Source organism: Scyliorhinus torazame, chromosome 2 (genome assembly GCF_047496885.1).
Source record: "Scyliorhinus torazame isolate Kashiwa2021f chromosome 2, sScyTor2.1, whole genome shotgun sequence".
Taxonomy (NCBI): Eukaryota; Metazoa; Chordata; class Chondrichthyes; order Carcharhiniformes; family Scyliorhinidae; genus Scyliorhinus; species Scyliorhinus torazame.
In genome coordinates this window covers 231111536-231127798 of record NC_092708.1, presented here as the reverse complement: position 1 = coordinate 231127798, position 16263 = coordinate 231111536, and the positions used below count along the sequence as shown (strand labels likewise).

The window sequence follows — 16263 nt, the reverse complement described above, 5'->3', positions numbered from 1 at the left end:
GGGTTGGACGCGAAAAACAGAGGGGTGGCAATATTGGTGGGGAAACGTGTATCATTCGAGGCTAAGAATATAGTGGTGGACAGTGGGGGCAGATATGTGATGGCGAGTGGCAGACTGGGGGGGGGGGGATTTTAACACAGTGTTGGATCCAGGGCTAGACCAGTCCAGATCCAGGACCAGGAGAAGGCCGGCAGTGGCCAAGGTGCTTAAGGGATTTATGGAACAAATGGGGGGAGTGGATCCGTGGAAATTCGCCAGGCCGATGGCTAAAGAGTTCTCTTTCTTCTCCCACGTCCATAAGGTATACTCCCGGATAGACGTTTTCGTTTTGGGAAGGGCACTGATCCCGAAAGTGGCAGGAACGGAGTACTCGGCCATAGCCGTTTCAGACCACGCCCCGCATTGGGTGGATTTGGAACTAGGAGAGGAAAGGGAACAGCACCCACTCTGGCGACTAGATATGGGACTACTGGCGGACGAGGGAGTCTGCGGCAGGGTGAGGGGGTGTATTGAGCAATACCTGGAGGTCAACGACGATGGGGAGGTTCAGGTGGGGGTAGTATGGGAAGCGCTGAAGGCGGTGGTTAGAGGCGAGCTGTTCTCCATCAGAGCCCACAAGGGGAAACAAGAGGGCAAAGAAAGAGAGAGATTAGTGGGGGAAATTCTGAGGGTGGATAAAAAATATGCGGAGGCCCCAGACGAAGGGCTATACAGAGAAAGACGAAGACTACAGACGGAGTTTGACCTGCTGACCACGGGAAAGGCAGAGGCACAGTGGAGGAAGGCACAGGGGATGCAATATGAGTATGGGGAAAAGGCGAGCCGGCAGTTGGCCCACCAACTTCGGAAGAGGATGGCGGCGAGAGAGATCGGGGGAGTTAGGGACGAAACGGGAAATATGGAGCAGACAGCAGGGAAAGTGAACGAGGTGTTCAAGACCTTCTATGAGGCGCTATATAAGTCCCACCCCCCGGGGGGGAAAAAGAAGGAACGTTACACTTTCTGGACCAGCTAAGGTTCCCAAAGGTGAAGGGGCAGGAGGTGGCAGGTCTGGGGGCGCCAATCGAGGTGGATGAGGTGATTAAAGGACTGGGGAACATGCAGGCAGGGAAGGCCCCGGGACCAGACGGGTTTCCGGTGGAATTCTACAGGAAGTATATGGCTCTGTTGGCCCCGCTCTTGGCGAGAACCTTTAATGAGGCTAAGGAAAGGGGGATGCTACCCCCGACAATGTCGGAGGCGACGATATCGCTAATCCTGAAACGAGATAAAGACCCGCTGCAATGCGGGTCATCCAGGCCTATCTCACTCCTAAATGTAGATGCCAAACTGCTGGCAAAAGTGATGGCGACAAGAATAGAGGATTGCGTCCCAGGGGTGGTACATGACGATCAGACAGGGTTTGTAAAGGGGAGACAACTGAATGTTAATGTACGAAGGCTGCTGGGGGTGATGATGACGCCCCCACCGGAGGGGGAGGCAGAGATAGTGGCGGCAATAGATGCAGAGAAGGCATTCGATAGGGTGGAGTGGGACTACCTGTGGGAGGTGAAGAGGTTTGGGTTCGGTGAGGAGTTTATTAGATGGGTCAGACTCTTATATGGGGTCCCGGTGGCAAGCGTAGTCACAAACCGGCAAAGATCAGGGTATTTTCGGCTACATAGGGGTACAAGACAAGGGTGTCCACTGGCCCCGTTACTGTACGCGTTGGTAATTGAACCACTGGCCATAGCGCTGAGGGATTCTAAGAAATGGAGGGGGGTGCTTAGAGGGGGAGGGGAACACCGAGTGTCGCTCTATGCAGATGATCTACTGCTATACGTTGCGGACCCGGTAGAGGGGATGCCAGAAGTAATGCAGATACTTAGGGAGTTTGGAGAGTTCTCGGGATACAAACTAAATATGGGGAAGAGCGAGCTTTTTGTAATGCACCCCGGGGAATAGGGAAGGGGGATAGATGCTCTGCCGCTGAGGAAAGTGGAAAGGAACTTCTGATACCTGGGGATCCAGGTGGCCAGGAACTGGGGAACCCTGCATAGACTTAACCTGACGCGACTGGTGGAACAGATGGAGGAGGACTTTAAGAGGTGGGATATGGTGCTGCTGTCGGGCAGAGTGCAGGCAGTTAAAATGGTGGTTCTCCAGAGGTTTCTTTTCGTGTTTCAGTGCCTCCCCATTCTGATCACAAAGGCCTTTTTTTAAAAAATAGACAGGAGCATTACGAGCTTTGTGTGGGCAGGAAAGACCCCGAGAGTAAAGAGGGGGGTTCCTGCAGCGCAGTAGGGACAGAGGGGGACTGGCGCTGCCGAGTTTGAACGACTACTATTGGGCCGCCAATGTGTCGATGGTCTGTAAGTGGATGAGGGAGGAAGAAGGAGCAGCGTGGAAGAAGCTGGAGATGACGTCCTGTAAGGGAACAAGCCTAAAAGCGCTGGTGACGGCACCGCTGCCGTTCTCCCCGAAAAGGAACACCACAAACCCAGTGGTGGTGGCAACCTTGAGGATCTGGGGGCAGTGGAGGCGACACATGGGAGTGACGGGTGCCTCTGTGTGGTCCCCGATAAGGAATAACCACAGGTTTGTCCCAGGGAGGATGGATGGGGGGTTCCAGTGTTGGCAACGAGCAGGAATTAGGAAGCTGAGACACCCGTTTATAGACGGGACGTTTGCAAGTCTGGGAGCGCTAGAAGAAAAATATAAGTTGCCCCGGGGAACGCCTTCCGGTATATGCAAGTGAGGGCATTTGCGAGGCAACAGGTGAGGGAATTTCCGCAGCTCCCGACGCAGGGGATCCAAGATAGAGTGATTTCGGGGGCATGGGTTTTAGAGGGCAAAGTGTCCGAAATATACCTGGAGATGAGGGACGAGGGGGAGGCGATGATAGAGGAGCTGAAGGGAAAATGGGAAGAAGAGCTGGGGGAAGAGATTGAGGAGGGGCTATGGGCTGATGCCCTAAGTAGGGTAGATTCCTCGTCCTCGTGTGCCAGGCTTAGCCTGATTCAATTTAAGGTCCCACATAGAGCACATATCATAGAATTTACAGTTCAGAAGGAGGCTATTCAGCCCATCGGGTCTGCACCGGCTCTTGGAAAGAGCACCCTATCTAAGGTCAACACCTCCAACCTATCCCCATAACCCAGTAACCCCACCCAACACTAAGGGCAATTTTGGACACTAAGGGCAATTTATCATGGCCAATCCATCTAACTTGCACATCTTTGGACTGTGGGAGGAAACCGGAGCACCCGGAGGAAACCCACGCACAAACGGGGAGGATGTGCAGACACGGCACAGACAGTGACTCAAGCCGGAATTGAACCTGGGACCCTGGAGCTGTGAAGCAATTGTGCTATCCACAATGCTACCGTGCTGCCCTTATGACGGGAGCAAGACTGAGCAGGTTTTTCGGGGTGGAGGACAGGTGTGGGAGGTGCTCGGGAAGCTCGGCAAACCACACACACATGTTCTGGTCGTGTCCGGCACTGCATGAGTTCTGGAGGGGCTTGGCAAGGGTAATCTCAAAGGTGGTGAAGGTCCGGGTCAAGCCAGGCTGAGGGTTAGCTATATTTGGGGTTACGGAAGAGCCAGGAGTGCAGGAGGCGAAAGAAGCCGATATTTTGGCCTTTGCGTCCCTAGTAGCCCGGCGTAGGATTCTACTCATGTGGAAGGAAGCGAAACCCCCAGGCGTGGAGGCCTGGATAAACGACATGGCAGGGTTCATAAGATTGGAACGAATAAAATTTGCGTTGAGAGGATCGGCTATGGGGTTCTCCAGGCGGTGGCAACCGTTCCTTGACTATCTCGCGGAACGATAATGGAAAGATAGAAATGACAGCAGCAGCAACCCAGGGCGGAGAGCACTATTCTGTGTTTTTGCTATTTGTTTTTCTTTTTAGTTTTTGTTGTTAGTTCACTATATTATTTAAATAATGTTATTTACCAGTTAATGTATAATCCCTTGTTGAGTTGTAAAAACGGGAAAAAATTGTGTTTGAAAATTTTTAATCAAATATATTTTTAAAAAAAGACCAGGGGCGAAATTCTCCCCCAACGGCGGGATGCCCGCCGACTGGCGCCAAAGCCGGCGCCAATCAGACGGGCATCGCGCCGGCCCAAAGATGCGGAAGGCTCCGCATCTTTGGCGGCCTAGCCCCAACATTGAGGGGCTAGGCCGACGCCGAAGGGATTTCCGCCCCGCCAGCTGGCGGAAATGGCGTTTGTTTCCCCGCCAGCTGGCGCGGAAATGCGGCGCATGCGCGGGAGCGTCAGCGGCCGCTGTCAGTTTCCCGCGCATGCGCAGTGGGGAGAGTCTCTTCCGCCTCCGCCATGGTGGAGGCCGTAGCGGAGGCGGAAGGGAAAGAGTGCCCCCACAGCACAGGCCCGCCCGCGGATCGGTGGACCCCGATCGCGGGCCAGGCCACCGTGGGGGCACCCCCCGGGGTCAGATCGCCCCGCGCCCCCCCCAGGACCCCGGAGCCCACCCACGCCGCCTGATCCCGCCGGTAAATACCAGGTTTGATTTACGTCGGCGGGACAGGCAATTCCTGGGCGGGACTTCGGCCCATCCGGGCCGGAGAATCCAGCGGGGGGTCCCGCCAACCGGCGTGGCCGGATTCCCGCACCCGCCCAATCTCCGGGAGCGGAGACTTCGGCGGGGGCGGGATTCACGGCAGCCAACGGCCATCCTCCGACCCGGCGGGGGGTCGGAGAATGACGCCCCAGAATTGAAGTGCATAAGTTGGGAACATAGGCTGTCAGGGAAGGACACAAGTGAAATGTGGAACTTGTTCAAGGAACAGGTACTACGTGCCCTTGATATGTATGTCCCTGTCAGGCAGGGAAGAGATGGTCGAGTGAGGGAACCATGGTTGACAAGAGAGGTTGAATGTCTTGTTAAGAGGAAGAAGGAGACTTATGTAAGGCTGAGGAAACAAGGTTCAGACAGGGCGCTGGAGGGATACAAGATAGCCAGGAGGGAACTGAAGAAAGGGATTAGGAGAGCTAAGAGAGGGCATGAACAATCTTTGGCGGGTAGGATCAAGGAAAACTCCAAGGCCTTTTACACATGTGAGAAATAGGAGAATGACTAGAGCGAGGGTAGGTCCGATCAAGGACAGTAGAGGGAGACTGTGTATCGAGTCTGAAGAAATTGGAGGTCTTGAACGAGTACTTTTCTTCAGTATTTACAAATGAGAGGGGCCATATTATTGGAGAGGACAGTGTGAAACAGACTGGTAAGCTCGAGGAAATACTTGTTGGGAAGGAAGATGTGTTGGGCATTTTGAAAAACTTGAGGTTAGACAAGTCCCCGGGCCTGACGGGATATATCCAAGGGTTCTATGGGAAGCAAGAGATGAAATTGCAGAGCTGTTGGCAATGATCTTTTCATCCTCAGTCAACAGGGGTGGTACCAGGGGATTGGAGAGTGGTGAATGTCATGCCACTGTTCAAAAAAGGAAATAGGGATAACCCTGTGAATTACAGGCCAGTTAGTCTTACTTCAGTGGTAGGCAAAGTAATGGAAAGGGTACTGAGGGATAGGATTTCTGAGCATCTGGAAAGGCACTGCTTGATTAGGGATAGTCAGCACAGATTTGTGAGGGGGAGTTCTTACCTTACAAGTCTTATTGAATTCTTTGAGGAGGTAATCAAGGATGTGGATGAAGGTAAAGCAGTGGATGTAGTGTACATGGATTTTAGTAAGGCATTTGATAAGGTTCCCCATGGTAGGCTTCTGCAGAAAGTAAGGAGGCATGGGATAGTGGGAAATTTGGCCAGTTGGATAACGAACTGGCTAACCGATAGAAGTCAGAGAGTGGTGGTGGATGGCAAATATTCAGCCTGGATCCCAGTTACCAGTGACATACCGCAGAGATCAGTTCTGGGTCCTCTGCTGGTTGTGATTTTCATTAATGACTTGGATGAGGGAGTTGAAGGGTGGGTCAGTAAATTTGCAGACGATACGAAGATTGGTGGAGTTGTGGATAGTGAATAGGGCTGTTGTCGGCTGCAAAGAGACATAGATAGGATGCAGAGCTGGGCTGAGAAGTGGCAGATGGAGTTTAACCCTGAAAAGTGTGAGGTTGTCCATTTTGGAAGGACAAATTTGAATGCGGAATACAGGGTTAACGGCAGGGTTCTTGACAATGTGGAGGAGCAGAGAGATCTTGGGGTCTATGTTCATACATCTTTGAAAGTTGCCACTCAAGTGGATAGAACTGTGAAGAAGGCCTATGGTGTGCTAGCGTTCATTAATAGAGGGATTGAATTTAAGAGCTGTGAGGTGATGATGCAGCTGTATAAAATCTTGGTAAGGCCACATTTGGAGTACTGTGTACAGTTCTGGTCGCCTCATTTTAGGAAGGATGTGGAAACTTTGGAAAAGGTGCAAAGGAGATTTACCAGGAGGTTGCCTGGAATGGAGAGTAGGTCTTACGAGGAAAGGTTGAGGGTGCTGGGCCTTTTCTCATTAGAACGGAGAAGGATGAGGGGCGACTTGATAGAGGTTTATAAGATGATCAGGGGAATAGATAGAGTAGACAGTCAGAGACTTTTCCCCGGGTGGAATAAACCATTACAAGGGGACATAAATTTAAGGTGAATGGTGGAAAATATAGGGGGGGGGGGGGGGGGGGGGGGATGTCAGAGGTAGGTTCTTTATCCAGAGAGTAGTGAGGGCATGGAATGCACTGCCTGTGGAAGTAGTCGGAAACATTAGGGACCTTTAAACAGTTATTGGATAGGTACATGGATTACGGTAGAATTATATATAGTGTAGATTAATTTGTTCTTAAGGACAGCACGGTAGCATTGTGCATAGCACAATTGCTTCACAGCTCCAGGGTCCCAGGTTCGATTCCGGCTTGGGTCACTGTCTGTGCGGAGTCTGCACATCCTCCCAGTGTGCGCGTGGGTTTCCTCCGGGTGCTCCAGTTTCCTCCCACAGTCCAAAGATGTGTTAGGTGGATTGGCCATGATAAATTGCCCTTAGTGTCCAAAATTGCCCTTAGTGTTGGGTGGGGTTACTGGGTTATGGGGATAGGGTGGAGGTGTTGACCTTGGGTAGGGTGCTCTTTCCAAGAGCCGGTGCAGACTCGATGGGCCGAATGGTCTCCTTCTGCACTGTAAATTCTGTGATAATCTATGATTAATCCAGGACAAAGGTTCGGCACAACATCGTGGGCCGAAGGGCCTGTTCTGTGCTGTATTTTTCTTTGTTCTAAAAACAGCAATCAGTATAAACAATACATTCACAGTACTAACAAACGACACTATTCTCCTCAAACTGTCAATTGTTGACATAAAAACTCTCAACATGAAAATAACTTTTGAAACACAGCTTTCTGCTGCTGTTGGCCTCAACACCCAACTACCTTAGATTAATACAATATTTCTCATGATTACATTTAGGCAGTCAGCCATTCTCAAACTTCCAGGCAATGAAGATGTTTGCCCATGATTATAGGACATCCATATTTATACCAGATAGCTATCAGTGACACTGCTGGAAATGAAGGCACTAATTTAAGTATTAAATTATAGATTGGGAGATTTATGATCCCAGGTTTGGTTAGAACGGGCTATGAATTTACAACAGTTTAGTAGGCCTGCAAACAAAAATCCCATTATGATATTTCCAAACATTTGCTTCATTTTTTGTATAAATAACATGAACAGTAGACATTTCTTGTCTACATACCTGATGTGTCAGGTTGAGGAGTAGCAGTAGGTGTTCGATTTGCTTTAAGTTTACTTAATGCACCACTAACTATATCTGAAATGCGAGATACAAAATAAATGTTAATAGCCATATCAATCTTTCAACAATACTTAAACTCTATGCCATTCTGCCCATTTGTCATAAATATGGAACATAAACATGAAATATTTAAAAAACATGCTCATTAGTTATAGCATAGGCAACATAAGCTTCAGAATCCAATTGCAATACTGTAAAAAAATGACCAAAGGAACAGAATTCTAACCGAACAGAATTCTAACCTCCAACACTACGTCGCCTTCGCCTCTTGCACCCCTCCGTTGTTGAGCCATCGCCATGTTCAAAATTTTCTAATGAAGGTGTGCTAGATTCTACACAAAAACCAATCATTGCTGGAATCTTTTCCAAGACAAATCTTGGAACATGACCTTAAATCAATGAGAATGATTATTAATAACGTACTGAACCCTAAATTATTAGCCAGTACACAAATGCATTATAGATGCCGGCATTGCTGCCTACATCAGAGTTAAATTTCAACATAAAATGAATACACGATGCAGCCCCAATTAGATTACTACATTGAGCTATATTGAGTTATTGCTGATAGAATTGTTACTGCATTGGCATGCAGACAGTCATTGTATTTCAAAATAACTTCATTCTGCGAAGCACTTTCAAATATTTCAATACGCTATGAGCTGTACAAGGTAACATTTTAATATCACTTTCCAATGTATATTTATATTGCACCAGAAAATGTAGGAAAATGTCCGCACACATTTTGTAGAAGGGCAAACAGGCAAAAAGAATCATTACCGAGGCAGGAAGGGTGGCTAAAAACTTAAGTCAAAGAGGTGAGTTTAAGGAGGAGCATACAGGAGGTACAACAGTGGAACTGCAGAACTTGATGGGTTAGTACACGTCAATTCTAGTTCACTTCTTATAGAACATAGTGCAGAAGGAGGCCATTCAGCCCATCGAGCCTACACCGGCCCACTTTAAACCATCCCCGTATCCCATCCCTGTAACCCACTAACCCCTCCTAAACCTTTTGGGTCACTAAGGGCAATTTAGCATGCCCAATCCACCTAACCTGCACGTCTTTGGACTATGGGAGGAAACCGGAACACCTGGAGGAAATCTACACAGACACGGGGAGAACGTGCAGACTCCGCAGACAGTGACCCAAGCCGGGAATCGAACCTGGGACCCTGGTGCTGTGAAGCCACAGTGCTAACCACTGTGCTACCGTTAGTGGAGATGTGTTATTTTGAGATGTGTCAGAGGCTAGTATTGGAGGCACAAAGTTTTTAAGGGAGTTGTAAGGTTGAAGAAAGTTATAGACTTAAGAAGTGTGAGGTGATAAAGGACTTTGACTACAAGGATGAGAATTTTAAAGTTGAGGTGTTAGGGGACTTGAAAGCCGATGTAGGTCAACAAACATGATAGTGACCAGCAGAACGGTGGCACAGTGATTAGCATTGCTGCCTCACAATGCCAGGAAGCCAGATTTGATTCTGGCCTTGGGTGACAGTGTGGAGTTTGCACTTTCTCCCCGCTGCTGCATGGGTTTCCTCCGGGTGTTCCGGTTTCTTCCCACAGCCTAAAGATGTGCAGGTTAGGTGGATTGGCCATGCTAAATTGCTCCTTAGTGTCCAAGGATGTGCAGGTTAGGTGGGGTTACGGAGATAGGGCGGGGTAGGTGCACTTTCAGAGGGTCGAGTCGGGCTTGATGGGCCGAATGGCCTCCTTCTGCACTGTAGGAATTCTATGGTTCTATTCTAATGGGGGATAGGATGATGGCAGCGGAGCTTTGGATGAGCTGTTTTGTGGATGGTGCAGCAAGAGACAATAGGACTAGTTAGTTCTGGAGGGGACAGTGACATGGATTGGGATTTAAGCAGAATTGGGGTCAGAAACAGAGCTTGGACTGAAATTGGTTATGAACGGTTCAACCTGAGACTGAGGCACAATCCTGCAGTTGCCTGATTAGTTGATAACCCAGTAACATTTCTAAGGCTTTAACTATGTGAAAATAGGAACCGCTGAAATAGGGCAGGGATTAAGAGTTAGAAGTTTCTCCCATTTAAAAGATCATGTCTGGGATTCCACCCGCAGCATCTTTTCTAGGTCAGGAGGCAGTTCACCATAAGCTCCTGTCAGGATCTTCCGGTCCCGCCGAGGTCAAAGACATTTTGTATGGCTTGCCTGTCCTGTCGCTGGGGAACCGCCACAGGGGGAGAAAGGTCTCCTTTGGCAGGGCCGGAAGATCCAGCGGTGGGAATGGCTGGAAAATCCCACCCCTCGTGTCTACAAGAATCTGTTTTTGCATGAGGTTTTTCAATATTTTATCAGAACAAAACTTAAGACTTTCATTGTAAAACTTTAAAATCCATTTAAAAGGATTCCAACTTCCAACTCCTGACTAACACCACTATTTTAAATGACGTTCCTGAAATGGTAGAATATTCATAAGATAATCAATAGACAGAGCGCATCTGAGAATGACAAATTTCCAGAACTATAAAAAGGGAAAAAACCAACTATTTTATGTTACAATTCAGATCCTGGGACAGTAATTTCATATGCAGATTTACATTTCATTCAGCTCTACAGAAGCTGGGTATTTCTTTTCGTTCCGGAGGTCAGAAAAAGGAGATATAACCTCATTTGTTAAATAAACCCTAGTAAGAGGTATTAGTCAATCAGCAAGAGCTGAATTTATTTCAATACAATTAGTTCATGGTAATGGTTTCAAAGTAACTTGACAACTATTGTAGTTATCCAATAGTATCCATTAGTAACAAGGTACTTTGGTCATGATTGGGCAATTTTGACATAGATCAAAAGGATGGTATTGTATTTCCGTCATCCAAAGAGCATCATCATTCCACGTTTCCCACTAAAGAGGGAGGCACTATTAATATAATGCAGATGTTAGAGATGTACGAGGCAAGTTTTTTTTTAAAACAGAGTAGTGGATGCCTGGAACTCACTGCCGGAGGAGGTGGTGGAAGCAGGGACGATAGTGACGTTTAAGGGGCATCTTGACAAATAAATGAATAGGATGGGAATAGAGAGATACGGACCCCGGAAGTGTAGAAGACTTTAGTTTAGACGGGCAGCATGGTCGGCACAGGCTTGGAGGGCCGAAAGGTCTGTTCCTGTGCTGTACTTTTCTTTGTTCTTTGTTTGTTTGCATTGGGTGGATGTCTGTTATGGGAATTTTCCATTTTCCGAACATTAAATAGTTTGTTGGTAGATCAAGCTGTGTGAAGAAACAGTGTATTTATCTAATTCCTTTCGACATCTCAGGTTGTCCCAAAGTGTTGTACAGCCAATGGTGTACTTTCAAAATGGTGTTAATGCATAATGGGTGGTATCCAGTTTGCACAGAGCAAGCGCCCACGAACAGAAATTTAATAATGACCACTTAATCTGTTTTAGTGACATTGAGTAGAGATAAATATTGATTCATGACTCCCTCTCCCCCACAAGCTCGCAAAGTCTACCTGAGAGCGCAACTGGGGTCTTGTTTAACCTCTCTGATAATATCATTCATTATTATTTTCCAATTCAGCAGGTTTGTGATGAAATCGGGGTATAATAAAATTAATGATCTAGTTATTAGCTGTGACACTATCGCTGTAACAGATCTCCATGTGGGGAAACGTTGGTTAGCCAAGAAATGGACACTGGAAATTTAATGTTAGCTCCTGATTTCAGAGACTAATTTTACAAAACTGCTTTAGGATTCAGAAAATATTAACTGGTCAACTCTATTAGGCAGGGAAATTAGTGAGGGAGAGAAATAGATTGGGCGGGATTCTCCGGCCCCGTGCCAGGTTCGAGAATCAGCGGGGAGGGGGGCATGAATCCCGCGATGCCGAGCCACCGATTCTCCGGCGACCGGACAATCGGCACCAATGGCGCCGCTCAACGTGGCCGCCCCTGGAGATTCACCGCGCCGAATGCCCACCGAGTTCGGTCGAGTCCCGAGAGCGTTGTTCGCGTTTGCTCCTACCCAGCGGGACCTTGACGTTCTGGCTGCGGGGGCCGTCCTGGCATGGGGGAGGGAGGATCCGACTCCGGAGGGAGGGCCTCCACGGTGGCCAGGCCCGTGATCGGGGCCTACCGATCGGTGGGCAGGCTAATCTTGGGGGGGGGGGGGGGGGGGGGGGTAGGGCATGTTCCTCCGCGCCGGCCCCCTGGAGGGCTCAGTCATGTTGCCCAGGGGCAGGCGCGGAGAAGGCAACTCACGCACATGTGCGGTCCCGCACCGGCCGTGGCGTGCCTGCGCAGACCCCCGCCGCCCGCGCTGGCATTGCGTGAAGTACTCCAGTGCCGTGCTGGCCCCCTGTGCGGCGCTCCTAGGGGCCAGATGACCCCGTCGTAAAACGCACCAGCGTTTACGACGGCGTCACCACTTAGCCCCATTATCGGAGAATCCTGCCCATTGTCTTTGAAAATATTCCAAGAGAAAAAAGTCATCTATGTCTTAGGGCTAAGAGGACTCATGGTAAAATTTAAAACGGCAAAACATACTTTTGCAGATTAAAGGAATATAACCCACAACAAAATTATTTATCGAGTCAGCTAAGAGATTAATGGATTAGGCAGTAGACAATGATGATAGTAATTGCAAACTTCTGTTTTTAGCTACATAAGGAGTTAAGAGGACCATTAGAGATTATAGTGCACTGAAAGACACCTTAGACAGATTCAAATCAACTCTCACGGTGTGGCAGTAATGCTAACTTTGAAACAGTTTTTAGTCTTATGGGCAACACTCAATTTTCACCTATGTAAGATAGATCGTGCTGCTGGTCCAGGTGACCTCTACCAAGACACAACCTGTGCTTTGAGCCCCTTTGCCAAATCTATGGCAGCTCATCGATGTCTGGGACTGCCATAGATTGGAAAAATGCCATGCAGTTCTGATTTTCGAAAGGGATGACAAGGGAACAATAGTCTGATGTCAGTTACAGATAAGGTGCTTGAAGAGAAGATATGAGATGTCGTTTATGATCAACTGGATAGAGAAGACTTTTAAATGCTCCACAAAGCTTCTGGAAAAAGAAATTCTCTCTGCTGGAATTTTTTTGAAACCTAGGCAAGTATTATAAATGGGAAATTTGCCACAGATCGTGATATGAAGTTAGCGTCACCACAACATTCAGTAACTTTAGGCCAATTTGCCAAGGTTTCAACTACTTAAAAAAAATAACTTTGGAAAATTCTTGTCAAATAGCTCATGTTTGGGCCCAAAATTGCAAGGTTTGAGCAGAGATTGATTGTACTGTCAAAGATGACTTATGGGGTTTCCATTAAAAATGTACAATGTTGTTCTTAGCTTCACCCCAGGTTTGAGTTAAACCCTGTTCAATCATTCATAAGGTTATAATTTGCATGGAGAGCCGAGCCACTTGTTGCTGTGCCCTTCAATTGGCAAACTGCTGATGGGCTAAATGATCTCCTTCTGTGCTGCAAGTATTCTATGATTCAACGAACTGGAGCTCATAACCAATTTCATTTTGAATATAAAACCGGGGAGGCAAAATATTATAGATTAATTACAGCATACGAAAGATGCTTATCAAAAGTAAAATGGAATTCAGGTGCAATATTCAACTTTTAAACATCAAAACCACGTTTCATGGGCAGCACGATGGCACAGTGGTTAGCACTGGGACTAGGCGCTGAGGACCCAAGTTCGTATCCCGGCCCTGGGTCACTATTCGTGTGGCGTTTTCACATTCTCCCCTGGTCTGCGTGGGTTTCACCCCCACAACCCAAAAGATGCGACTAGTTGGATTGGCCAAGCTAAACTGCCCCTTAATTGGAAAAAATAATAATTGGGTACTCTAAATGTACAAAAAAACCCACATTTCATACAGTGTTGTGCTTTGACATCCACTTGTAATACTCATAAAATGTCAGTTATACTGCTCAAAACGATCAAGGGTTCGATCTTCCTGCTGCGTCCCACCTGAAATGGGGACGCCACACGGCCAGTAGATCCCGGAAGAGGGATCTACTGGCCGTGACAAATTTACTTTATCATCCGTGTGAATCTTACTATAATCCAAATTTTCCGCGCTGAATAACTTTTTTTTCACAATCTGCGACGCTGTTCCTCCAAGTTAAATTTTTTTGGGGGGGGGGGGGGGGGGGGATGAACGGGGCAGGCCGCTAAATATATGCTGATGTATTATAATGTGGTTCCGATCCTTGCATGGCAGGAACCCTATTATATCATTGATGGGGGGCAGGGATAACTGAGTGGAGAAATCTCGTCAGCATGAAAGACGTTTTGGTACTCCTCTATTCTCTGCCCCCATTGCCATTCCAGCTGCCAAAAATGTGTTTTTTTTGGGAAGGGGAGGGGGGGGGGGGGGCAATCCCCCACCACCATTATCTCCATTTAATTTGAGCTTTTTTCCTTTGTTGCCCTTTCTTTTAATATAATCTTTCTGTCCTCTATATTTCTCTTTCTGTACCTGACTGGACAACGAGTTCAACTACCCTAGCTCATAGGTCTTTTTGAGATCTACTTCTCAATCATCAAATCACACTGTTTAAGGAGGGGCATTGTCCTGGTGCTCACCAAGGTCCCAGATGCTCTGTTTCTCTGGCTACCATTACTAGCTTGCACGTCTAGCAAACATATGGGCAAAATGTTTAAAACCCAAACATGGGCAAGTCTCCAGAGGAGAGACACACAGCACCCAGCAGAATTTGGACCTTAATCAATTAATGGACGGAGGGCTAGGCTTTGCCAAATATACTTAACTGCCCTATTTATTAACTTAATGTTATTGTGCTTGAGGCAAGTACATCAGAAATGTAGAAAAGAGGACATGAATACGAATAAATTGACAGATTTTGAAACATCTTTACACAGCAAACAATTCAAGGAACGTAATAGAGCCAAAATATTGCAATTCAAAAATGTCATAATTTCAATAAAATTTCAATTAAAAAATGGTCTTGTGCTCATATTATTTTCCTCCTTTTTAAATGGAATGAAAAAAATATTTGAAATTTTGTAATGCTAAACAGGAATTTTAAAATGCAGTGAGAAACTGAGTAGGTTAAACTTACGCTAAATAACCAACTTTGAAAAGGAGACCAATGCACAAGAGACAGTGGAAAATCTAGAGGGAGCCAGGGGAACCTTTGAGCCCAAAACTATAAAACCCAATCCTCGTGTCAAAAAACGGTTTGCTGAAGTGATTTCTGATCAAGCAAACCCGGCAGTAATTTTTTTCCTCAAGGGAAATATGTAACTAAAACAATATGATGCAGGTTATTTCCAGTAATTCAAGAGTATCTATCATAACAGCAACTTATGATAAATAGAGATAATCACGATTATTAAAAAATCTCTCCATTGGCTAGTCTAGTTGGTCATTTATCTTGCAAGCTTAGATGCTGAAAAGTATTTGACCATCAGGATATAGGAGTGGTTGGGCAGCATGGTGGTGCAGTGGGTTAGCCCTGCAGCCTCACGGCGCCGAGGTCCCAGGTTTGATCCCGGCTCTGGGTCACTGTCCGTATGGAGTTTGCACATTCTCCTCGTGTTTGCGTGGGTTTTGCCCCCCACAACCCAAAGATGTGCAGGCTAGGTGTATTGGCCCCGCTAAATTGTCCCTTAATTGGAAAAAATGAATTGGTACACTAAAATTTTTTTAAAAAAGGATCCAGGAGTGGAAGGAAAGAAAACCAGTCAAGCATCATTCTTCCCTCAACTGATTTTTGCACACGTGGACGGCACAGCAGTTAGCACAGTTGCTTCACAGCGCCAGGGACCCGGGTTTGATTCCCAGCGTGGGCCACTGTCTGTTCAGCGATGAGGGAATGGGATTTTCCGGGACAATAACATTTTGCTTATACAGTAGGGAAAGCCAGAAAAGCAGCTTTCTCGGTGGTGCGCTCATTGCTGGTGGCGGGATTCTTTCTTCCTGCCGCTTGTCTGCACGTTCTCCCATGTCTGCGTGGATTTCCTTCGGGTGCTCCGGTTTTCTCCCACAAGTCCCGAAAGACGTGCTTGTTAGGTGAATTGAACATTCCGAGTTCTCCCTCAGTGCACCCAAACTGGAGCCGTAGTGTGGCGACTCTGGGATTTTCACAGTAACTTAATTGCAGTGTTAATGTAAGCCTACTTGTGACACTAATAAAGGTTATGATTATTATGTATTGTTCAGACCACAATCATGTGGTTCCCCGCTCTATTCTTTCCCCTCTCTAACCAGAACACAAGAGGTCATTGGTACAAACAACTCCACAACTAACGTCAAATAAATCAACACAGGTCAGCAATTCAACATTCCTGGTATTAATGGCTACTAGTGTACATGGCAGAGTTACTTACCTACTGATCTTGTAGGGAACAAAAATTGATATATGTTTGGTATTGTTATGTTAAAAGCTGTTGCTCTACGTCCTGTAAATATTGCATCACGGCACCAAGGACCCAGGTTCAATCCCAGCCTCGGGTCACTGTCCGTGTGTAGTTTGCACATTCTCCCCGTGTCTGC

General features: G+C 47.2%; 1 protein-coding gene across 3 annotated transcripts in view; it reads right to left on the bottom strand.

Annotated features, from left to right (window-relative positions):
* Positions 1-16263, bottom strand: part of LOC140396328 (rho GTPase-activating protein 11A-like) — an 84870-nt gene that overhangs the window by 33442 nt on the left and 35165 nt on the right. For all 3 annotated transcript variants that reach the window (XM_072484840.1, XM_072484850.1, XM_072484858.1), the window contains 2 exons: positions 8002-8148; positions 7700-7774 (listed from right to left, as the gene is read on the bottom strand). In XM_072484840.1, coding sequence (XP_072340941.1) covers positions 7700-7774; positions 8002-8148 — 222 coding nt within the window. The remainder of the gene's footprint in view (positions 1-7699; positions 7775-8001; positions 8149-16263) is intronic.